Source organism: Coturnix japonica, chromosome 5, assembly GCF_001577835.2.
Source record: "Coturnix japonica isolate 7356 chromosome 5, Coturnix japonica 2.1, whole genome shotgun sequence".
Lineage (NCBI taxonomy): Eukaryota > Metazoa > Chordata > Aves > Galliformes > Phasianidae > Coturnix > Coturnix japonica.
In genome coordinates this window covers 17,020,084-17,043,289 of record NC_029520.1, presented here as the reverse complement: position 1 = coordinate 17,043,289, position 23,206 = coordinate 17,020,084, and the positions used below count along the sequence as shown (strand labels likewise).

Here is a 23,206-nt window from a genome sequence, read left to right as displayed (position 1 = left end):
AGGAGCGAGTCATAGAACTTCAAACACAACCAGGGCAGAACCAACAATAAAATGCAGCGTCTCAGCAACCTCTTCTGACTACCAGAAAACACTTTAAACCTGATCAGTCACAATGTAATGTGCAAAGGATTAAGGCTGTATCTCCCATAAGAAGTGGTAAAATGGAAAGAAATAAAAAGTCTTCCTTTGCTTTCATGATACCTAGTATCCAGGATTATTGTACAAAATACAAGTACAGAAATATCTCTCTAGCACTTACGCATTTTTGTTAACAGAAGTTATTCTGTCATTAGAGGAAAACATTTGCAATTTTAAAACATAAGAAACAGAGTTACTGTCAACTCTTTTCCAAAGAAAGGCATGAAAAAATAGCAATAACTACAAGAACAGTCTAAGCATTCTGCAATGTATTGTAGCAGACTAAATTTAGTAAGTGGAATATAAGACAATGTGACTACAGGGCATTTTATGTCACCTCCCAAAGTAGGAAGCAGCCCCATGATATGCAGCACCCGCTTCCTTGCTGAGCTGCACTCACACCCACCTCTCAAGAAGCGAGTTGGCATGGCCTCCAGGCAACCCCAACAACTGCTGCTGAAGTTTATCAGGACCACGATGCTCAGAAACATGCACCTAACTTCACTGTAAGTTAGAGCAAACCCACAGGCACTGCAGTGCTCGGTCAAAACACAGATAAAAAACACCTTGATATCAAGCACAAACTCAAGTTGCGACAGACATGCTGACTTCCAAGTTAACCTCCAGGCAGTTTATATCCAGAGCGACTTCCCCAGACACCAGACCAAGATCACTCATTCCCTCCCCAGCACAGTGTTACCCAAGTGACACGTCAGCTGCCTTCAGGTCAAGCACCTGTAGCTAAGCCTGGCACTTGAGAAGGACAGCTTCCTATGGCCATCCAACAGGGGCCCGCTCACAGCATGCACATGAAGCAAGCACTACATGGATAGAAGGATACACACCTAATGGAAATTTTACTTGGTAAAGCCCAGTTTATAGTTTCTCCTTCACTACCAGTATCCATCCCTCTGTAGAGAAATAGGGAACGACACAGTAAAAATAGCCCTTATTAAAATAAATAAATAAATAAATCATGTTCTCATACATGTGAGATGCTTCTCATACATGTGATGCATTTGCCTATACACTGTTTTTATGCATCAGACAAATAACTAGGCTCATTCACTAGTGGTAGAGCCATCTTGCTAATATTCAGCATGGAGATTCCTTTGTTTTTACAGAGCAAGCAAAAGTGGTAACTCAGTGGCTCACTGCACAAATTAATACACATCTATTGAAAAGAATCCTTCCACAGACAAGCCCTGACTTAGGTCCATTGCAGTTCTAGTTCACAAGGGATTTTATCTTTTCCTTCTCAGTTACGCATTGCTATTCTGAAGAAACTCACAGTATTATATTCTAGGATTTAAAAACAATGTAGTTGTACCTATAGATTCCTTGGGTTTACACATCATCAGTTTCTGTGGAAGAACTGAAGCTCTGGAAGAGGGAGGTGTTTGCTTTGCTGTGAGTAGGTAGCAAGAAGGTGAATCTATTGCGAGCATTAATTGTTCACGTTTCTGTTTTCACAGGCAAACGCAAGTGGTACTTCTTATGACTAAGGCTCAAGGGTGCTGCACAGGGTTTTCCGTTTGGTATTACTCAAACATTTCAATTCCTTCCAGCAGGAATGCATCTCCACCTCAACACCGAACAAAATGTGGGCTCACGACTTTGTGCAAGGCTGAACGTATCTGGTCCACTGACAATACACGAGGATTATATCATACATGAAACTGCTGCAGTGCAGAGAAGAATAAGCATTAAAGATGCTTGCTTTTTACACCTGTAGAAGATGAATCTTTACATTTTGCTTTCACAGCATAGGACAAAAAAACCTTGCAAAGCAGTCAGTGAGGAGATTCATCATAAGGCTCTGAATGCAGCACTACTGTCTGCTCCCTCAGAACATCAGGCATGGCAGTGACGTTCCTACCTGCAGATTCTGTCCCTGTCTCTCAGACTGACAGGCATGAGATGTGTCAATGCTCTAACTCTGTATGACCAGCACTAGGCAATCATGGCCTCAGCACTGAGACAGGGGCTTCAGTTCCATGACTATTTCTGTGTGATGTCAAGAAAAACAAATGCAAAACGCCTGCTACTAAAAGCTTTGTAAGAAGATGCCCACAGAAAGTAAAACGGCCCAAGCAATATGTCAAAACACATCAAGAAGTGATGAGAGTCATTTAAGTGCCACAGACCACATGATGCCACAGCCATTTGTGACAACATGGGTATAATGCACTCCTGTGTCAAACTTACATGTGCTTTAAACAGAAATAAATGATTATTCAAAGAAAAGGAAGGGACAGCTGCAACTTGTTCTGACCTAGAACACTACAGCCAAGTCCTAGAACTGAAGGAACTGAAGGCCATCTTCAGCAGGCCTAGGAAAAGTAACAGATGATGAGAAGTACAGAGACAAACTTGCAAGACTCTGACAAGCCCTTCAACCCGTGCTACAGTTACATGCAAACCAGACAGGCAAAAGTTACAGACAGCAAGGTGAGCAGCAGCGTGCAAGTGAAATGGTGCTTCCTTATTTGTTGGTTGAAATTAGAGATCACGCTGGGGTCTCTTAGGAATCCTCTCCTCAAGCAAGAAGAGCTCAGCAGGAGAAGAGCATTTTGGAAATGATTTGGCACTTGGTGGTTTTTATACAGCAGCTTTTTGTACCACGCACCAGTCAAGTTACAAGTCTGTTGTTTTAAGGAGACCACACATGTTAGGCTGCCAGCCCTTGGCAACTTATTTTTTATAAGTATGATAAAACAGAAGGTAAAAAGACATTGATATGGTCACATTTATCTCTAATTTCTTCTTGTCTGACTGCTGTTCTCTTCCCCTGAAGGGCTGTTTGCACCAATAAAAGAGAGTGTTTTGTTCTGGGATTTGTTTCTGAATATGGCCTTTTCTGAAGAATGTAATTCTCTGCAACTCAGAATTAGGAGGTGACACACAAAGACCTTATGGCCATCTTCTGTAAAATAGCTCTGTGCTTAAACAGGCTTTAGTTTGGACGTTTCCCCTTTCATTTTCCTTCATCAACCGCAAGGCCACATTTTGGTCTAGTCTCAAGACAAATTATATGAATATGTGTGCTACTGTTGAGTAAAAACTAAAAAACTGCTTGCAGATATTAAACAAGTGAGGGCTTTTTCATTTTTTCCCATGCTTAACAAGTAATCTGAGGTGAAGTCCAAAAGTCATGAGCAAAAGTGATAGAAATACAACAGCAAGGCTGAGGAAAGAAGCAGGCAATGAGTTTCTCAGTTCCATCCATACTGATTGTGCTGGCAGATTTGCTCACAGCTACGCAAGCCTCATCAGCTTATATAAGCAGTTAAAACCCAGCAGTTAAGTTATTAGGATGCCTTACTTTGACAGAGTTTCAAGCTGCAACATTAGCGTAGCACGATGGCTCAGATAATAGGTCCCTGCAAGAGCAGCACTGCAGTTCTAACAGCAATAGCACTGCAGTGCATGTGTACGTGTGAGAGCTTTAAAATACCTAGCTTGGAGCAAGCTATAGCATAGCTGGAGAAAAAGGGAATTCAGGATGAGCTGATTTACCCTCCGTTCTGGGCAGGATTTGTGAATTATATTTCTGTGCTGCAACTGTTGTTCTTGATTTAGCCTACTTGTATCTGGTTCAAACGTGCCTATACCACACTGTACTGTAGTGCAAGTGCACATCTAATAAATCTCCTACAGACCATGTGCCTTGCCCGTCTCTGTTTTTGTGTCTACTGTTAAAGGAATTCTTAAACTAGCCACTGTGTTGGGGGTCTAAAAGGGTTAACTCGGGATCTACTCAGAAGTAGAATAACAGCTGGGTCACTTAAGCACCTAAAATGAGCAAAAAGTAAATGACCTATGACAGTGTTAACATCAGGATGTTCACTCTGCTGCCACTTAAAACCATCATTTCCCTCACACAACACAGTCCTGGGAACTAATCACATCCCTTTCAAAGATGGAAACAGAGAGTGACTTTGACAGAGCTATGAAAAAAAGAGTAAAGCAAGTTAAAAAGGAAGGAAGGAAGGAAGGAAGGAAGGAAGGAAGGAAGGAAGGAAGGAAGGAAGGAAGGAAGGAAGGAGGAGGAAGGAAGGAAGAAGGACGGAAGGAAAGGAAGGAAGGAAGGAGGAAGGAAGGAAGGAAGGACAGGAAGGAAGAGGAAGGGAAGTGAAGCAGGAAGGAAGGAAGGAGGAAAGGAAGGAAGGAAGGAAAGGAAGGAAGGAAGGAAGGAAGGAGAGGAAGGAGAAGGAAGGAAAAGGAAGGAAGGAAGGAAGAAGGAAGGAAGGAAGGAAAGGAAGGAAGGAAGGAAGGAAGGAAGGAAGCAGAAGAAAGGAAAGGAAGGAAGGAACGCGAAGGAAGGAGAAGAAGGAGGAGGAAGGAAGGAAGGAAAGAGGAAGGAAGGAAAGAGAAGGACAAAGGAAGAAGGGGAAGGAGAGGAAGGAAGGAAGGCAGGAAGGAAGGTAAGGAAGGAAGGAAGGAAGGAAGGAGAGGAGAAGAGGAAGAAAGGAAGGAAGGAAGAGAAGGAAGGAAGCGCGCGAAGGAGCAAAGAGAACGGAAGGAAGGAAGGAAGGAAGGAAGGAAGGAAGGAAGGAAGGAAGGAAGGAAGGAAAAGGAGAATCCCATGATTCAGACTTCATAGACCTTGAAGTGGTTTACTTCACAAAAATAAGCTACATTTGTTCAGTCACTGATAAAGCGCAATGTGTTGGGTTTTTTTTACCCTACAATGGCTCTGCTGGGCTGCGTTTGTGTTAACTTTGAATTGCAGGTAAAAGAGCAGCTGAAGAAAAACACCTTAAAAATAAATAAAAAACCTCAATAATTAAATCCCACAAAGCAACCTCAATAATTAAATCCCACAAAGCAATCCCACCACAAACTGCACCCTCAACCCCATCTACATGGTTTGGTCATTCTTCTGATTTCAGAGGCTGCCCTAAAATCAAGAGTTTTCAGGGTCTACTGTAAAGCAGAACCCAATTGCTCCAGCTCTCTCAGTTTCCTAAGAGTTAAGAAAAGTTTGGAGGCTTCAGTTGTATCATTCAGGTAAGCAAATTATGCCAGATAGTGTTTATCAGAGAAGACACACATATTCTCTTTCCTCTTCCAGGTATCCAATAGCTTGGAAGACCAGAAACCTAAAAATATAATCTCTATTTTTCTGCTGTAGCTTTTAGTATTTGAAATCCAAGTAAGAGTTCTGGAAAAACTAAACAAATGATTAATAGCAGATGTAGAAGTAGTGGGAGAACAGGCTATCTCAGGTATAGAGGGGAAAAAAATGAGCATCACACCTTAAGAATTAAAAAAAGCTCAGCAGGAGAATCAAAGCAGACAGCTTTGAAGAAGGCAGGATTGGATCTGTTTCTCCAAACATCATTTCAAAACCATATATGACTGCTGAGTGAAAGCCAGAGGAATTGCTTGCTGATATTAAGCACAGGAAATGTTCTGCCATCAATATCCATTAAAAGCAAAGCCTAGTCCAGTTACATAAGCACCAATTTTAACATATTTGTTTTCCTGGTGGCAAACAGAGATTCTGGGCAAGATGTGAAGCATAGCTTACCAACTTTCACCTTTCTGTATTCTTTATGGATTATATTGTGTTTCAGCTACTTTTATCCACTAAACTATTTAATTTCAAATCCATTATTCTTATTCAAAAGAAAAGCAGAAGAGCTTCAATACTGAGTTGGCAAAAAAAAAGTCTTAGAAAAACACAGGACTAAACTTCTGCCACTGAGCTGAGCAGTATCACCACCACAGAGCAACTTCTCCATATTTCTCCTGGCAGTGCTCCCTTCAGCCTCCTCCCAAGTCCATATATACGCTTCCTCTTCACACCACTTCTCTCCAGCTTGAAGGTGAGCAATATCGGGAAAGAAATGTCAGAGAATTTGTGATGAAATGTGGCAGTGGCACCATTTGAGTCACTATGGTTAGGAAAGACAAATAAATAACTCTGTTGCACTAGGCTCAAAGTGCGTTTTGGTGGCACATCATTACTTTGCTTCCACAAGTGTTACAGAGAACTGGATTCTGAACTGGGAACTGCTCCTTAAGTAGAGGGAGCAAGTAGAGTTGGTCTTTGTAAGAAGGCAAGTGCTGAAAAGCATCCTGAGATGAAAATCTCCTGCCAGTAACACTGCAGAGATGTCTTCTGAAAGTTCTGCTGTAGCACTATTTTCTGGACCCTGGCAGAAGAGCCACATCGAAAACAGCATTTATGCATCAGGTGCAGGGATCTGAGGATGGAAAATAAAATGTCTGGCATAGTGACAGGAAAGACAGCTGATGGGCAGAAGGATCTGCAGGCTCCACGCCAGCTCCAGAAGGTCAGAGGACCAGAACAGAGAATGCAAGCTGAGCCCCTAAGACACTCTTTGGCTCTGTCCCATCCAATCCACTGCATAACCTCAGGGTGAAGAGGAAACCAGCTGGAATCGGGACAGGAGTATCTGGCACCATTTTGGAAGAACTTTCTCTGCCAGAAATCTGGGATAACAAAGTATTCTTCAGAACAACAACAAACTATGAAAAGAATATTTGACCAAATAAACAATTCGAAGCTTTGTTCTCCTGTCTTGGGAGGAAATGGAAACACTGGAAATAGAGCATCTCCATAATTGGCCTCACTGTTCTTTCTCATGTCCAAAAAGAAAGCCAGCTTCTTCCCTCTCCCACTACAGCTTCACTAGGCTAATCATAGGGTAGGATCAGCTATATGGACACAATAAGCTGAACTGGAAATCATACAGAAAAAAATAGTGAAAACTTAAGGGCACATTTGGCACCATGACAAATAATCATCATTACCACCCAAAGAAAAAGTAATAGCACAAAAGATTTCTAAGCTATGGTTAATGTTATTGCAAAAATGGCATAAAATACTAAAGCCACAGATTAATCCCAATTCTTGGTGAAACAGCAAGCTTCAGCTGGCAGCAAAGGAGGCCAGACATGATATGCATGCAATTTGCATACATATAATATAAAAATAAATGAGCGCTATAGAAAGTAGTTGTCACTGACGTGTCACGTGACTTCATGAGAAGCTTGTTTTACTCTATAAGATGTTGGAAAACAGAACAACCATCCAGGCAAGCAACAATGTCAGACAATGCTGAGGTGTCTCATGAAGCTTTTGTTTTTGACTCCACTTCAAAAGTTTTGTGATGACTTAAGATCTGCTGAATGAAGTAAAGACAACATTTACCATACAGAATAGCCAAGATATCCTTATTCTATAAGACCACTTATTAACAGACCTGTCCATTCATGGTAAACCAAGATGCTACTTCTCTCAACTCTGCAGGTTTCTTAAATATACTCGAGGACAGGAGACACCAGCACTGAGATTTTCAAGTGTCAAATCAACTTTGCAGAAACCTTTAATAGATGTGACCTATTCCCAAACTATTTAAACACTTAAATATGCCATCTTACCCTAAATGAGGGCATCTCCCTTCTTTTTTGCATCAGCATTTTAAAACTCTCTCTGAGGAATTACAACTAGCAGGTCCTACAGAACGCCTACATTGAAGCACAGACTTTGCGTACGCAAATAAAGAATATATATATCTAGATCAGGTTTGTTCCCGGTATCTGCATAGGCAGAATAAACATGGAGGTAAGGCATCACATTTCAGTAACCGCTTAGGAAGCAGGACTGGCTTTAAGTTGCAGCACTTTGTTGTTTAGAACTGTCTTTACATGGTTGTGCTGAAATGTGGTTCCATTAATTTCAGCAGCTCTGATTTTCAACACCTTCTCTGTGAGGCAATGCGTCCTGCTGAAAGGCTGCTGATTGAGCTCAGTGTTTACTTTTCAACATGAAAGGCAGAGCTTTTCACAAATTTTGCAGCAGATCCTCCCAATTAATTAGTTCTCACAACACATTCTTTTCTTTTTATCCCCAGAGCTGAGGGCTGTGAGGAGCAGGGTTTGTGTTTGTTTTAGAAAGCTCCTGGCGCTTCCACTGGCAAAAATCTTTCTTCCTGTCTCCAAGAGATGCCTTTCAGACACTTTTGCTACCAAGAATCTTTCTGGCTCTCCAGAGAACAACTAAAAGATGATGACTTTGCATGCATAATTCAACTTTTGAGGATTTCATTTGATTAAGTGATACTGACCTCAACCCTTCAGCCACAGGCAAGCCCAGTCCTTCCACGTCAGCCTGCAGGGGTCAGACCCAGGTCCCAGGGATGCAGGACTGACTTCTCCGGTAAAGCAATTAGGCACTCAGCCCTGCCGCAGGCTGGGTTCAACACTGCTTCCCCAGTTGGTCAAATGCAAAGGCATAAACAGGATTTCAGCAGCAAAGACAAGCCTAGATGGGAACAGCAAGGGGACCAATTGCTTCTCATTGAAATGAGAAAAGCCATGAGCCTGCAGCTCAGAGCAAAAACCTGACTCATGACTAATTCCTTCATTTTCAGCTATCAGTTTCTCTAAAGCACTGCGCCTCTTAGCCCCGTGACTCTAAACCTTCTCATAATATATGGAGAATTCCGCCTCAGAAAGCCAAAACGTAATCCTCCCATGAGCTCTGAAGGGATCAGTCAGATTTTGCCAGCAAACAGCAGAAACCATCACAAGAGCAAGCAGATACCAGGGGACTAAGCCACTAAGTGTGGCAAAACTGCTTGGGTCCAGGCAATTCACTGACTGCTGCTTCTACATTTTCTCATCTGGTCTGGACTATTTTAGCTACTTATATTGCTGCCTCTTTAGGCCATGGAGTATCTTTCACCACCTCCTCTACAAGATGGTGTGATCTCGCTTTGAGCCCATGGATGTTAGTAATGAAAATAATAATGAAGCAACTGTAAAAGAACTCTATTTTACTTATTCATCCACAGGATTAGATATACATTGTTCTTCAAGTCTGGAACCTTAAAAAGAGAATTAAAACCCTGCAGGGAAGGTGTTACTGGGTCTTGGAATCTTGGCTCGTCTGTATATTTAGAACATACTTGAAAAAATGAACATTCAAATTTAACATAAGATGAGACATCATGCACTTACTTAACTGTCCTTTCTCACATGGTGACTGATATGAAATAAACCCGTCCTACTTCATTCAGTCATAAAAAGAACTCAAAGGGAATCATGAAGGTAAAGATGCCTTTTATAGGCCTGTTTTATGGAGTGATTCTGTAGGAAAACAGTCCTTAGTGCTTCTGTTTCCTCATCTACAGACCAGGGACATTTGCCTAACCCAGAGTACATTATAAAGCCAATGGTTTATAGCATTAGCTCATACCAAACCCTACATTTATAGAAAAGACAGAAGAAAATAACGCATAGGAAAAGCAGAATTGAGTTGAATAAGTTCAGTACAACAAGCCACGTTTCAAGGACATTTAGGCTTCCTGAAAGCATGAGACCTGCCGAGACGAAAATCTGCTCCTAAGAGTCAATATTCATTTCCACACTTGCACTGGTCAGACCCTGAGGATTAAGTTAAGCACTGAATTCCAGCACCAGGCTAGCAGCAACACTTTGTGAGCGTGACATTTCTATCTGTACGGAGGGCTAAAACTTAGCAGGCTTTAAAAAGCACTTAGTTCCTCTTCTGCTTTTAGTTCAGTTTGGTACTTATTCCTTTTCTTCCACGTTCTGTGAGCAGCCTAATTTCCCCCCACGATGCCCAGTTCCCTCTCCGCCCTCTTCCCATCCACAAAGTATTTCTGCAGATCTGTGCACAAAGAAAGCGTTAGCTGCAAGGATGTCAGAGCAACCCAGAATCCCTGCAGCACCTGCACACCAGCACCATCTCTTTCAATTTCTCTCTGCCCATAAAGGATCTAAGGAATTGCAGGTGGTTTTGCTTTCTGAGCAGGAGGCAAAGAGCTGCACCACGTCACTATAGCAACAGCTGCCATGAAGGCTCTCCATTTCTATTGGCAGTGCTTGACGTGTCTCACGGAGCCTCATGGAAAAATTTATACAAACGGGGAAACACAAAATGAAACATCCCGAAGGCCAAAGGAAAATATTGTGGAAATCTGCATCTTCCTGCACTGCTTAACTACTTCCCCCATGGCAATTTGCTTCTTTTCTTGTATAGTGATAACGTTAAAATAGCATTTTAAATTTTAAAATTCACAGTTTAAGCAGTAATTGAAACCTCCACAATGCCAAAAGAGAAGACACGGCTGCGATTGGCTCAGGAGACACTTTAGCACACTGTTGTATTTGACAAAGCTTCAGCACTGGGAAACTGACACTACACAAATGGAGAGAGAAAAATCAGGCGCATGCACATTATTTCATGGAGCAATGCTCATTTGCATAGAGATGTACTGAATTATTCATGTATCCCAGACAAGACAAAAGAAGCACCCTTGTAAGAGAGATTTCTTGTTACTGAAATGATGCATTTTTCTAAGGAGTTTTCTGCACTTCCAGGAGCTAAGAACTGTGTGAACAGAGCACCGGGATGCTCTGCCCAAGTCATAGTAATCTATGACTTGATAGACAAGTTCAGCATCCCCGAACCAAGAAAACAGAGTTGAGCTCACAGCAAAATATGAATATACCACAGCCTGAGGTGGCTTCAAGGATCAAGGAAAGCTACCAAGTGGATGATGCTGAGCTGGAAAACACCTCTAAGTGTGCTTCCAAGGCTAAGATCCACTGTGCAGGAAAACTGGTTCTTGCTGATGGCCACCATTCAAGGCCTCCAGCTTTACTCCAGTCACACACAATACAAATCAAAAACACTTCCACAGATTTTAGCAGTACCCCCTGGCCTAAGAACTATTGCTGCTAGAATCTCACCTTACTGATGAGGAGCAGTAACATGGTCACACCCATTATTTCCCCCCATTTTCAACTCTGCTGCCACAATTTTTTCTCAAAAAAAGCACAATCATCCTGACTACTGTTTTTTATTCTAACGATCATCTAAATAACTATATTTAATAGCAAGGTTTATCAAAAGCAGCTGCACTGTTAACACAGCTCTTCTGAATGTAATACCCCTGCAGTACACAATGCGATCAATCTCTGCTGCCTTGAAAGGATGAAAATGATGTGCTGCCATGGAAACAGGAAGGCAAATGTTTAGGCTGCTCATCCCTGAAGAGCTGCCCCACCATGTCTTTAAAGCCTGCTAATAAAATTTTAATCAATGATTAGAATGAAGGGAATTTTACCTCCTGCTTGACACCACAATCTCAGCTCAGACAATGTTGAGCTCTTTTAATGTTCCCTGTATCCAGCTATGCCACATAACATTAAGAATGAATTTATGCACAAACAGAAATGTCAACACATGCTTATCTAGTTCAGCTACTCAAAATGATCATTTCACCAAGCAATAGACACCAGTTTCCTGAATTAAAGTTTTGTGAGTGTAGGAATGTGCTTTTTGATTTATTTATTGACTCTCCATACCTCCACATAAAACAAAACAAAAATACACAACAAAGAACCAAATCAAGGAAATCCACCACTTGCAACTGAAGGCCATTAATATGCCCATGGGCAGTGACACAGTCAGCCCAGCACTGAAGCAATCCCTCACCAGCTCCCCTAAACATCCGCTGTTTCCTAGAAATGACCTGCAGACAGATATTTCATGACACCGAGGCTTAGGAAGTAAAAACACATTTCCAGGCAGTCAAACAGAAAATGGGCCAGGCTGTTTGCTGACAAAATTCCACTTGTTTCACCATTACAATAGCAGAGAATTTGGCTCCAAACATGCATCCATCAATTAACTGTACAACTAACTATGTCAGTAAATCTATTTGTTATTACACTGGGAAAAAGATAAGCAAAACTTCATTAACCCTCTTTACTAGTCTATTAACTCATTCATTGTAAGTAACGAAGTGCGACGATAAGAATATCAGAGCACACTAATAAACCACTACGATCTGTATTCTCAGCCATAGAATGGTAAGGTAAAGCAGAAGACAAAGAATCCATACCATAAACAAAAGATGCACATAATTTTTAATGCAGTCACACACCATAAATGACTTTCAAAATTTTCAATTAATTTCCACTAAAGTGTATTGTATTTATCTCAGATTCAATACTGCTGGCAGAAGGACTTCAGTAGTCCATTTTGGCACAAAGAAAAGCAGCCCCCAAGCCAACTAACTGCAGCAGAATACGATGAAGGCTGTTGTCATAGGTGATACAAGTGACAAGAAGAACAACATAGCCTTTACAAGAGGACCCAAACCACTGCTTTCAGCTTCAGAGATTTAGAATGACTTCCTACACTCTCCCAGAAAATGCCAGCGCTTGCAAGAACACGGGTGTCCCCTACCCACTGGTACATTTGGCCTTCAAGTTTCCTAGAAAAACCTCAACTTGAACCTCCTGTTCAGCTACACAAGACATTTAAGGTGCTTGTTATTTTTAAATTAAATAGCAGATACACCGATTTTCTCTGAGAAGAGGAACAACACTGGAAATAATCAATTGAATTTTGCCCACCTTGGGAATGCTTAACATGTTCAGACATCTGCCTTCCTATACTATTTTGTTTTAGAATACATAATACCAGATAAATGCTAATTTAGGACAATTTACCCTTATAAGTCTTCTTTAACTGGGACTTATAAGAACATATTCCATCAAAGCTCTTGCAAATAAACGTGTTCCATCAATGGATGGATTGTTTATCTATAAGCTTAGTTGAACTAAAGTTGTTTTCATTTTTCACCACATAAAGCCTGCATTTTTTCAAGAGACGACAAAAATGACAAAATAAAAAAGATAAAAATCTGGACTTCTGTTTAAAGGCTACACTGTTTTCCAGTTGCATTTGTTTCCAATGCATTTGTTTCTTCCCCAAGGTATTTGTCATTGTGATATTTAAAAGGATTTATTTGCTCACAGCTAAGGAGATGATATTTACATCACAAAACTCGTGTCATACGACACCAGCACTATTTAACCACCTTTTTGTAGGAGGCCTCTGTTACCGGTAACAGCAGCTGGGACTATGGTGAGCTGTCTGGACAGACTCACCACACACAGTACATGGGTATTGTTCTTTCTCCGACTGAAAAAAAAAAAAAGTCTGAAATGTCATTATTCAATTATTCAGTTACATCAGCAGGGCAAAATGCAATCAACACTCTGTACATTTTGATGAATATACTAATTTAACCCTTTTGCAACAAAAAGCAGATATATAGCTCTCCTTGGCTCAGAGGGTTCATAGGATAGTGTTTCACTCCCCATGGTTCTTAAGGGGCTGACTGCTCCCTAGGCATCTGCACTGACTACCAAACTGGTTTCATATGTCCTTCCATTCAGGCAGCAGCTCTCTCCTGAGCAGTTACAGTCATGAATCACAAAATAAATGCTTCGAATGCAATGGTGCTAGCTCTGGCTTCCAATAGAAAATTTTGGAGACAAACAGAAAGCAGAGAATGACACTGTGACACTTGGAGCACAGTGCCCCCAGCCTCACTTCCTCAGTAAGATTTCCTTCCAGTCATGATACTTTAGCTCCTTCACATGTATACAGTTCCATGTTTGCTGGTTCCAACCAAGTTTCCCATGATTCCAAGGCCACAGGACCTCGCTTTTCCACCTCTAAGCACTTCCCTGCAGCTAGCAATCCTTTTCCTTTACTGAGAAACCCAATGTGACTCTGCAAAAACAAAATGCTGTGCATTAGCCAGCCAGTTCCCAAGCTGTATCCTTTCCAAAGAGGGTTGGGTTTTCAGAATTGTTTGTTTTTAAGAGCACATATGAAGCTAACTTCTGCAGATGGAGTAAAAAGAGTACCGTGTGAACAAGGCAGGCTGGTTTTCTCATTGGACACTGAAGGGTTGCTATGATTCACATATTACGCTTCATATTTAAATTTCCACAAGCTAGAGAGGTGCTGACATAAGAACAAACGTCAGAAGGTTGATCTATTCTGAGATCCATCTCACAAGAAGGTAGACAGCACACTCTGAATTCAGGTTCTGTTTATGTCTATTAGAAATCGACGACATTTTTCAGTCACTTGACTATGACAAGATTGCCAAAGAGGAATCCAACAGTACACTCCAGCTTTCAAGTGATCACGAGGAGACACGATACCATCATTTTTCTTTTTCCTTGGTGGAAGTCATAAGAAATAGAAAATGCCATTATTTACAGATATCACGGGATGACTGCCCTTATTTTCTTTCAAACTATTATTTTTAAACAGATTCACACTTACTTAAATGCTTGAATTTTGCAACAATGCCATCACACATAACATGCTATGTGGGAAACTTATTCTGTAGTGTTCATTTTGCCTTCTCTGAAGTTTGGCAGAGCTGCTGAACAGGGAGATTTGGGATGACTCCTAAAGCTTAGGCTACCAGAACTGGGAGGTCTCAAAATGTGCAGGTTTGGTTTGGTGTTGTATTTTCCCCTCCCCTATTTTTTTCCTAAGGAAAGAAATCCTTACACTGACCCTGATCTTAAGCATTGCATCTCAAACAGTGCGACAACTGGGGAAAACAAGATCTACAGTGTCAGCCACTTACATGTGTTCTCACGTAGTTACCATCTGCTCGGTAGTCCCAGAAGTCAGCAGCTCAGATCGCAAAAAGCCCTGTCATATTAAACACCCTGCTGACACAGACTACGGAGTAAGGAACCAGTCCACAAGCTGCTGAGTCATCAGGTTACAGCCTCACAACATATCAGCAAAGAACCATGAAAAGATCATCCTTCAAGGGCTTTTCCTTCCTTCCTTTCCCCCCAGCTGTGGGCTTCCCACTCATGACAAGACTGCTGCTGTTCACACTGCAATTGTTTAGGAAACATATAAAATTTTACAAACCTGAAAGTCCAGAAACATCTCCTACTGCACGTGTTGGCAAGAATGAGTTTATGTGGAAAGAAAGAAAAGAAAAAATGGAGAAATAACACTCCTTGTTAAAATCTACCCTTTGTTCGGGACAGTGACTAAGTGTTGCTGACCAGGACCCGAAACCACTGTGAATGCTGGATGGGTCACCTCCAGGGCTCCCAGGGAGATACAGTCCAGAGCTTTGCTGTGTTGAAGAATGTAGTCTGCTTTCTCCAGCTTATTTAGCCTACTTGGTGCTGGCACAACTGCTCAGAGAAACTGTGGTTGCGCCACCCCTGGAGGCATTCAAGGTCAGGTTAGATGGGGCTGCCTGATCTACTAGGTGGCAACTCTGCTCATGGAAGGAGATTGGAACTAGATGATTGGTAAGGTCCCTTCCAACAAACATTTCCCATTTTAAATGGGAAAAGGAACAAACTCAACAGGGGTAACCTATTTGCTCCTTCATACAGATATGCACATTTCATATATGCAGCTTTAAATGAAAGCACAGATTAATCAAATAGTTATTGCTCAGTACAGTACCCTATTTACCTTACAGGATGTTAGAAAATCTCCACATCTGCATATTTATGACATTTTAGGCTTCTACCTGGAAATGTTATCTCAGTTGGTTCCCCAGGAATAAGAGGGCCTGACAACCTTCAGCCTCACACTGTGGCACATCTTGCCAGCAGAGATGATGATGAGCATTTACATTTTAACACTTCCCTCAGCAGATAAGCACATTTCTTCTTTTGCAGAAATACAACAAATGTATTTATGCTAAGTATATACACACCTATTTCCCTAATGTCAGTTCCAGAGCACCTGTACATAAATTTAGAAAGAAATTTTTCTTAGGCATGCAATTCCTTTACTAGCAATTACTGTTCGCCAGCTGAACTGAGCAGCCTCCTCCTCCTCCTCCCTTTCCAGCCATGCAAAAAGACCTGAGCAGCTGACTCTGCTCCTTGGAGGGATCACCAAACATAACTGCTTCAGTAATGAGAACCTTGTTTCCCCCCAGAATAAGTAACTCAGCAATTTGCAGAAGTGTCGGCATGGAGACATAAGCAGATAATCCTGGAAAAGCCTCCAATTTTTTCTGCCAAGTTTTACATTCTGATCACTGAACTCTCAGCTGCTAAGCAGACCATGCTAACAGACAGCTCATATAGTCTGATCTTACAGAACCACAGAGAGGTCCAGCTGGGCAGGGCCCTATGCATCCCTCTGGCCCAGCCCCTGCTTCAGCAGGAACACCCAAAGCAAGGCGCCCAGGCTCACATCCAGGCAGGTTTTAGATATCCCCTGTGAGCAGCCTGTGCCAGTGCCCTGGCACCTGCACAGTACAGCAGTGCTGCCTGGTGTTCAGAGGGAACCTCCTGTGCTCCAGTTTGTGCCCATCACCTCATGTCCTGGTAGCAGGTACCACTGAGCAGTGCCTGGCTCCATCTTTTCCTCCTTCCCACAGGTATCCATTGGATGAGATCCCCATAAGCCTCTTCCTCTCCAGGCAGGCTCACTCAGCTTCTCCTGACAGAAGATCTTTCCTGTGACATAGAAGCTCCCTCTATTAACCTGGAGGCCATTAGAACACTACCAATTATTTCTCTCATGGAGCAGTATCCCTGAAGGGCTGCTGAGCACCTTGGCATCCATCAGCTCCCAAGCACCAGTTCACACCACAGGCACTGCTGCCTCTCTCCCAGCTTCCCTTTCTACAGCAAATCTGAGCCTTTTGGGACTGCTTTCATGGCTATGCTGAGAATGTGCAAGCAAATATAGGCCCTGAAGGACAAGAGGCAGCCACAGCAGCCTCACAGTTAAGATTTCCCTGGCTGGAGACAGGCACACACAACAAGTGAAGAGAAGTTGAACACCACAGAATGAGCTGAGAGCAGCAGCGGGAGACGAACAGGCTTTCTGCGCACTGCAGGGGATCAGAGATAATTCAGAAAACAGAGACAAATTCAATTTAATACAGTAAATTAAGAAGAAACCAAGAGAAAAATTGGGGTCAATCCAGCATGCACATGGCATTCTCACTGATGAACAAGCAGACAACAAAGATTTTACATTTCAGAGGTCTCCAGAAATGAGCAGCACCCAGAAGCTTAGCAGATGGCCTTAAAAAAAATGGCCTGTTCTCTTCAGAGCCACAGTGGGAGCTGAACCCTTTCACAATCACAGAATCAGTCTCTAGCTAGAAAGCAAGCAGCTACCAGCAAAAGAAATGAATTTGCTTTCACAGCATTTCCTCTGGTTTGTTCCAAGCTTTCCCTGCTCATTTCTGCATCTTCAGTGCAAATACCATTCATTTTTTTCCCCTCACCAGTCTTGCAGTTACTGGCAGTAGAGGAGGCAAGCAGTACAAACAAAGGCATTCAGTAATTTAAGCCCAGAAGTGCACCTGAAGCTCTGGCTCCAAGGCTCTCACAACAACACTGAAAAAGCACGCTGCTCCCCTTGACATCCAAGGGTCCATCAGTCCATGCACTCCCCGCCACTGCTCTGCCCCTTCTCCTCACTGCCCAACAGACAACACTCCTCACTGGGAAGGGCACATGAGCAACTGCGCTGCCAGGCAGGGACAAGCCAGAGAGGTGACATGGGACAGAGTCTCGTCTGACGTGATACACACAGCTCTTGACATGCCTGTCGCTGTGCCCGCTGCACTGCAGGTGGAGCTCACCGGCAGACGCTTTCTGTCACAGCAAAGAAAAAGCCTTTGTCTCTGCTGTACACACAGCATTGGAGTCCTGGGCTCTTGCACTTGAAAAAATTACGAACAGAGAGATGATGTATCAGTCACAAAATATGTTCCTGTGCAAATCTGGCATCTCTCAGTGGCTGTAAATATTGCAAAAAATATATATCTGGGAGAGAGCAGATAAGGCTTTGCTAAGTTTCATTTCCATTTGGAAGCGGAGGGAGCCCTCATTGAGAAAAAAGGCAAAGGAGATAAAGTAAGATCAGAGATGGTGAAAAGACAACCATAAAGGGCACAGGAGGAAGAAATCAATCACAGATGCAGACAAGATCAAACAGCAGCACACCAGTCACAGCCATATTTTCCTGGGGAAAAAAAGCTGCAGGATGGAGAGGCGGCACAGAACCATGCTGCAAGGAGTGCTGCTCTCTTCACCCTCTGCATAGCAGAGAGTCGCTCGTTCTCCATAGCAACAAGATACTTAAAAGCCAATCTAGAAACCGAAAACCAGCCTAAAAACAAAACACAACATGGATCGATTTATTATCTCTATTTTAAGCCTCAGCTGTGAAGTACACAGGGTAGCGTTTGCTCAGCTTGAGGGAGCATCTTCATGGAAAGCTCTCCTCTCCCATCACACCCCCATCTCAGAACTGACCTCCAGTGTGCAGCACTGCACACACATACGCGTTCCCTGCCTTCACATAACACCAATGCCCCAGGCACAAGCACAGTCCATGCAGCACCAGTCACTGCAGGAAGGCACTGACACCTCCCAGCCCTTTCCTAAGTGTTCAGGAGGGAGAGAGTAACTGCCTTTCTCTACAAAAAAAAATAAACTACAACATTTCTGTTCAGTAGCTACCAGCTCAAGTCTCTTCTTACAAGAACTCAGGACCTGCTCATATCCTGACCTTGATGTCTACTTATATATGCTTGGAAACATCTCTTTTCAGGTACCTGAATGACTCCAAGAAAGCCATTATGTTGACTTCATCAGCAGAGCTTTGGAAGTACTACAGAGCTTGTCTCCTCCTCAAAGGCAACGAGGGAGCCCTGCACAGCTCATTACAGAGTACACCAGGATTACTCAGAAGCTCATCAAGTGGAAGTGAATGGATCACACTGAAAAAGCTGCAGCACAGCGAAGATTTCAGTCCCAGCCCCTATTCAGCTCTGCTGCTGAGATTGGTTTCCTTGTGGAAAGGGGCAAAAAAGAATGCTAGCAAATCACAGCTCCTTAACCACAAATATCACAGCCATGTTTTGCAAGTTAATCACTCTGCTCATCTAAAACTCTCTGCACGTCTGCACACCAGCTCCATAAAAGAATCCTAATACAACAACAAACCTTCCTTTGCAACCTCCTCTATTTAAACTGCACAGCAAAGAAAAGAGCTGGAATAGAAGAGTTTACTCAGAGTGGTTACTGCCCAGTCCGGGTACTCCTCCACTAACTAGATGTTCTACTCTTCTGCAAGGAACAAGTATGCAGCAGTGTTAAGAGTTATTCAGAACAAAAACAGCTGAATACAATGGTGCACAGCATGGTTCCCAGCTGGAAGTGCATCACAAACAAGAAACATGACAGGGCTTCTGCAAGCAAGGCTGCTCTTGCTCATTCAGTGTCTTCCAGGGCATGCAGGAGCCATGCAGGAGGAATGGGCTCACACCACATCCGAGCAGGCAGACTTCTGTCCAGTGGACAATGAACAAAATGTGCAGAGGACTCAGAAGCACAAAGTTGAACCTCCTAAATGGCACTGGGCGCCGAAGAGGGAACTGGGTGCAGCAAGGCACACAGAATAGAGGCTGGCAGTACTTAATTACATGCAAACATGTCAAAAAGAAGGTATGCTGGGCTAGTTCCATTTGTTTTATGGCTTCTCTGTCACTGCTATAAGGAAGGAAAGAAGAACCTAATCAGGATTAGGCAGAGATGCATTTCCACTGTCTGCCATGAAAGTCATCTTCTGAAGCATTCACATTAATATTAAAGATAGTTGTAGCTTAGATTCATCCTCAACTTAATGAGTCATAAGTTTAAAAAGAAAGCACTGCACTCAGCAATTTTGCCTTGGCTCAGATATGCTGTCTTACAGACTTTATCTGTATGTCTGTTAAATCAGGAATTCCAGAAACATATAAACATTTGATCCACATACACAAAACATCTCTCAGTCAGCTTCTTCTATGGCTAATGTATGTGAATGTGCCTTTGGACTTAAATGACAGACATTTTAAATCAGCCAATCCATTGCCACAGTATTTATGAGCAGAAAAAAAAAAAAAAAGAAAGAAAGAAAAAAAAAAGATGCTGACAGTCTTTTCATTTCCTTATGCAATCATTTATTCAAGTATAAAATATTAATTCTTAAGACACAGACCAAGTCTACCCTTATTTCTGTAGAAAATGATTTCAAGAAGTACTTCATGGAAAGAATAATTTTCATCTGCATAGATTATGAGGCAGAGGGAAAAGTACCCTCATAAAAACACGTTCACTAGTCAAACTCTCTTTTCTATATGATTAGCTGCAAAGGAGGAAATACTTCTTTTAATACATTGGTTCAAAGGTTGTCAGGAGCAAAGCTCTTTGTGGAAGGCATACAAAGTAGCTCTGGTTCCATTTACAGAGGATATCTCACTGACCTCAAAACTGAGGCATGCTAAGATCTTTTTAAGGGATGAGGAAGCCACACAGCTCATGCAGATGTCACTTTTCTGACAATCAGCATGGAAAATAATGGCATTTAAGTCTTCAGCTCAGAGCTGACGGCAGCCCCAGGAAAGCTATCTCCCATCCAGCCAAGTTTTACCCTGACTATGGAAATCTCTCTTCATCAGAGAGACAGATGTCACCCCAACCTCTCACACACTACAAGGCCTGAATATTCAATATAACCCCCTGAATCAGCCTCAAAGTTCTGTGGGGCTGCAATGCAGAGCTGTGGGCTGCCCTAAGTGCTGCATTATGTCGTCAGTGGCAGGCAGCTCTTGCACATGGCCAACCCCAATGTCCTGCTGTGTCCCACCACCCACAGTAAGCAACAACAAAGACAGCAGCATGGTGAGAAGACACTGTCCAAAGAGCTACTAGGCAAAAAAACTGCGTCCACAAACAAGCCAAAATCACAGTTACTTATGAACTGAAGTTCTGGTTAGGTCCTGGAGCACGTTCTTAACAAGAGTAGTCTGCAGGACTCTCAGGACGCTTGCCCCTGCCTCTTGAGGTTGCAGCTTCAGCCAGTGCACATCAGAGAACCTCTCCACACTGCTGGCATGTGTGTGCAGGTATCCAGCACAGCGCAAAGTCACAAGGCATAGCCTGTGAATCACAAGGGCTTACTTGCTCCATCTTAGAAAGTTTAATTATCCCAATGATGTTATCTTAATTAAATGGGTTTATATTTAAGTCTGAAGTATGAATGTATTTTCAAAACTCTTGATGATAGCAAATCTGAAGAGACGGTGGAAGGAAAGGAAAACTACCAGAGAAAGTACAGCTGGCTGAGTATGATAAATGCAACTGTATTTCTGAATGCAGGCAATTACAGCCCGGGTGGTTCTCTGTTCAGGGCCCTCCAGGTCAATCAGATTTCTATTGGGGAAATGGGAGGGTCTAAAACAACACTACTTCACTAAAAAAGCAGATAAGCAAAACATAAAAGGTAAAACTGACAGCAAGAGGAAAAAAAGTAACCCATCAAGTTGGAGGTTAGCAGATAATCTCTGAAGAGTCCTGCTGTGCATGTAATGATTTACACTTTCCTGGCTCACAGGAAACACCGCTGGTCTTGTAAAAATGTACAGCACTCTAGCAAGGTGCCACACGTGCAGGCCAGAAGCCAGCTTGAGAGAGGAACAGTAACCTTCCCAAAGGAGGAAGAAAAATAGCTTGCATTTAAAGAAATTGTTTCTTGTTTATTCAAGAGTGAAGGAAAATTCAGTTTTTTTTTCTGTTATCCATGCTAAAGCCAAGAATTTCAGCTAACCCCCCCACCCCCTCCCCCCATTTTTCACCTGCTTGTCAGTAATACACACTGGGAGCATCACAAGGAAGCATCACTCCAAACTGAACAGCAGCCTTCCCATAAGAGAAGCAGATACACTCATTACCTCTGTAATTAAATTCACTGCCCATGCTAACTTTGGCAAATTCTCTAAAAGTTGAATCTGAAGAATTTAATAATTACTTCTGTTGGCCTTGGTTCTCTGATGAGCTTGAGATAGCAAGTTTTACTTCCAAACTGTCTGAAACAGTTACTAAAAAAGAAATCTCTTGGGAAAAAAAAAAAAAGCAAAAAAAAGCAATCGTTACTGCCTTCCTACTTCTTTGGAAACAGAAATGCAGAAACTAACAGGAAAGCAGACCAGAATAGAGTCATGCTAGAAAACAAACAGGTTCACCTCAATGAGGAAGAATGATGGGTCAGCTGTATACACGCAGGCACAGGAATGACTTGAACTGATCCACATGTGAACACTAAGATGCCCGAAGGGAGTTCAGAAGATAGAGCTACGGCCAAGTGAGTATTTTCAAAGCTACCCAGCTACTCCTGATGCTCAGCTTGGTGCTCAATTAAGAGACTGCAGCCTTCAGGACAGGCCTTTCCTGCCCTCTGGAATCAGGTACCTCCATTACCCATTATTACTACCTCAGGTAACCAAGAACCGAGGACTTCCAAAAACCTTTAGTAGCCACTGCTGGGAACACTGAAAGAATAAAATGAGCCAAATGAAGCTTGTAAACAGGGAGCTCCTCATAATGTTATTATGAGTCATTATTATTATTATTTTATTTTCTTGTTATTCTCATCCAGTTAAAGTCATTACCTTCAATTAAGAAGGCATATTTTTTTCATGGAGGTAGAGAAACATTCAGTTATTGTAGGTCTGTAAAAAGCTAGGATGTTTCTCTAGAAGCTTGCATTGAATTCCTGAACCACCAACTTGCTGGACAAAAAGATGGAAGCTGCCTGGAGGAGCAGCACAAGAGAGAAGAGGCAACTCCCAGCACAATGATGATGATTAATATCCTGTGGCTGTTGAGATCCCAAGAGGCCATGTGTAAGCATAGCAAATGCACCTCAGCTTTAAATTCAAGACTGGTAGGAAAATTAAGTGATATTTAAAATATTTACGTTGATATAAAGAAAATCAATTGTAAGACTAAGCACAATTACTGAGCAGACACTCACGGTTAACATCCTGTAAATATTAATTTGGGATATTTCATTACTATTGTATTGTGTCATATCTAAGATGCTGAGTTTTTGCCAATTCAAGGAACTGCTGCTTATTTCAGTTGACCCAAAAACAATTCCAATCTTCTCCTTCACCCTCAAAACATTTGCAGGACAGAGTGAAAGACCATACTGCATTAAATCTTCATCATCCATTTTTAAATGCTGTTGGCAGTAACTATCCCATTTGATCAAGCTGAGTGCATTAGTTGAAGGATAGGCTTTTGTTCACAAGTCTGACTGTTCTGACCCAAGTGATATCAATTGCTGCTGTCATCTGCAGATGTTGGAAGAGCTTTGCTGCTGAGCAAACCTTTGTGCTTA

At 42.3% G+C, this 23,206-nt stretch overlaps 2 protein-coding genes across 5 annotated transcripts in view; one reads left to right on the top strand and one right to left on the bottom strand.

Moving 5' to 3' along the window:
- KCNC1 (potassium voltage-gated channel subfamily C member 1) overlaps positions 1-3,804 on the top strand; it is a 107,863-nt gene extending 104,059 nt beyond the window's left edge. For 2 of the 4 annotated variants that reach the window (XM_015864168.2, XM_015864164.2), the window contains one exon: positions 1,710-3,804. In XM_015864168.2, coding sequence (XP_015719654.1) covers positions 1,710-1,873 — 164 coding nt within the window. In that variant the 3' untranslated portion in view covers positions 1,874-3,804. Of the gene's footprint in view, positions 1-1,613 lie in introns of all 4 variants that reach the window. The other 2 variants (XM_032444878.1, XM_015864170.2) reach the window with 2 other exon arrangements.
- The window catches only part of SERGEF (secretion regulating guanine nucleotide exchange factor), a 132,243-nt gene that overhangs the window by 5,371 nt on the left and 103,666 nt on the right, over positions 1-23,206 (bottom strand). The window lies entirely within an intron of this gene.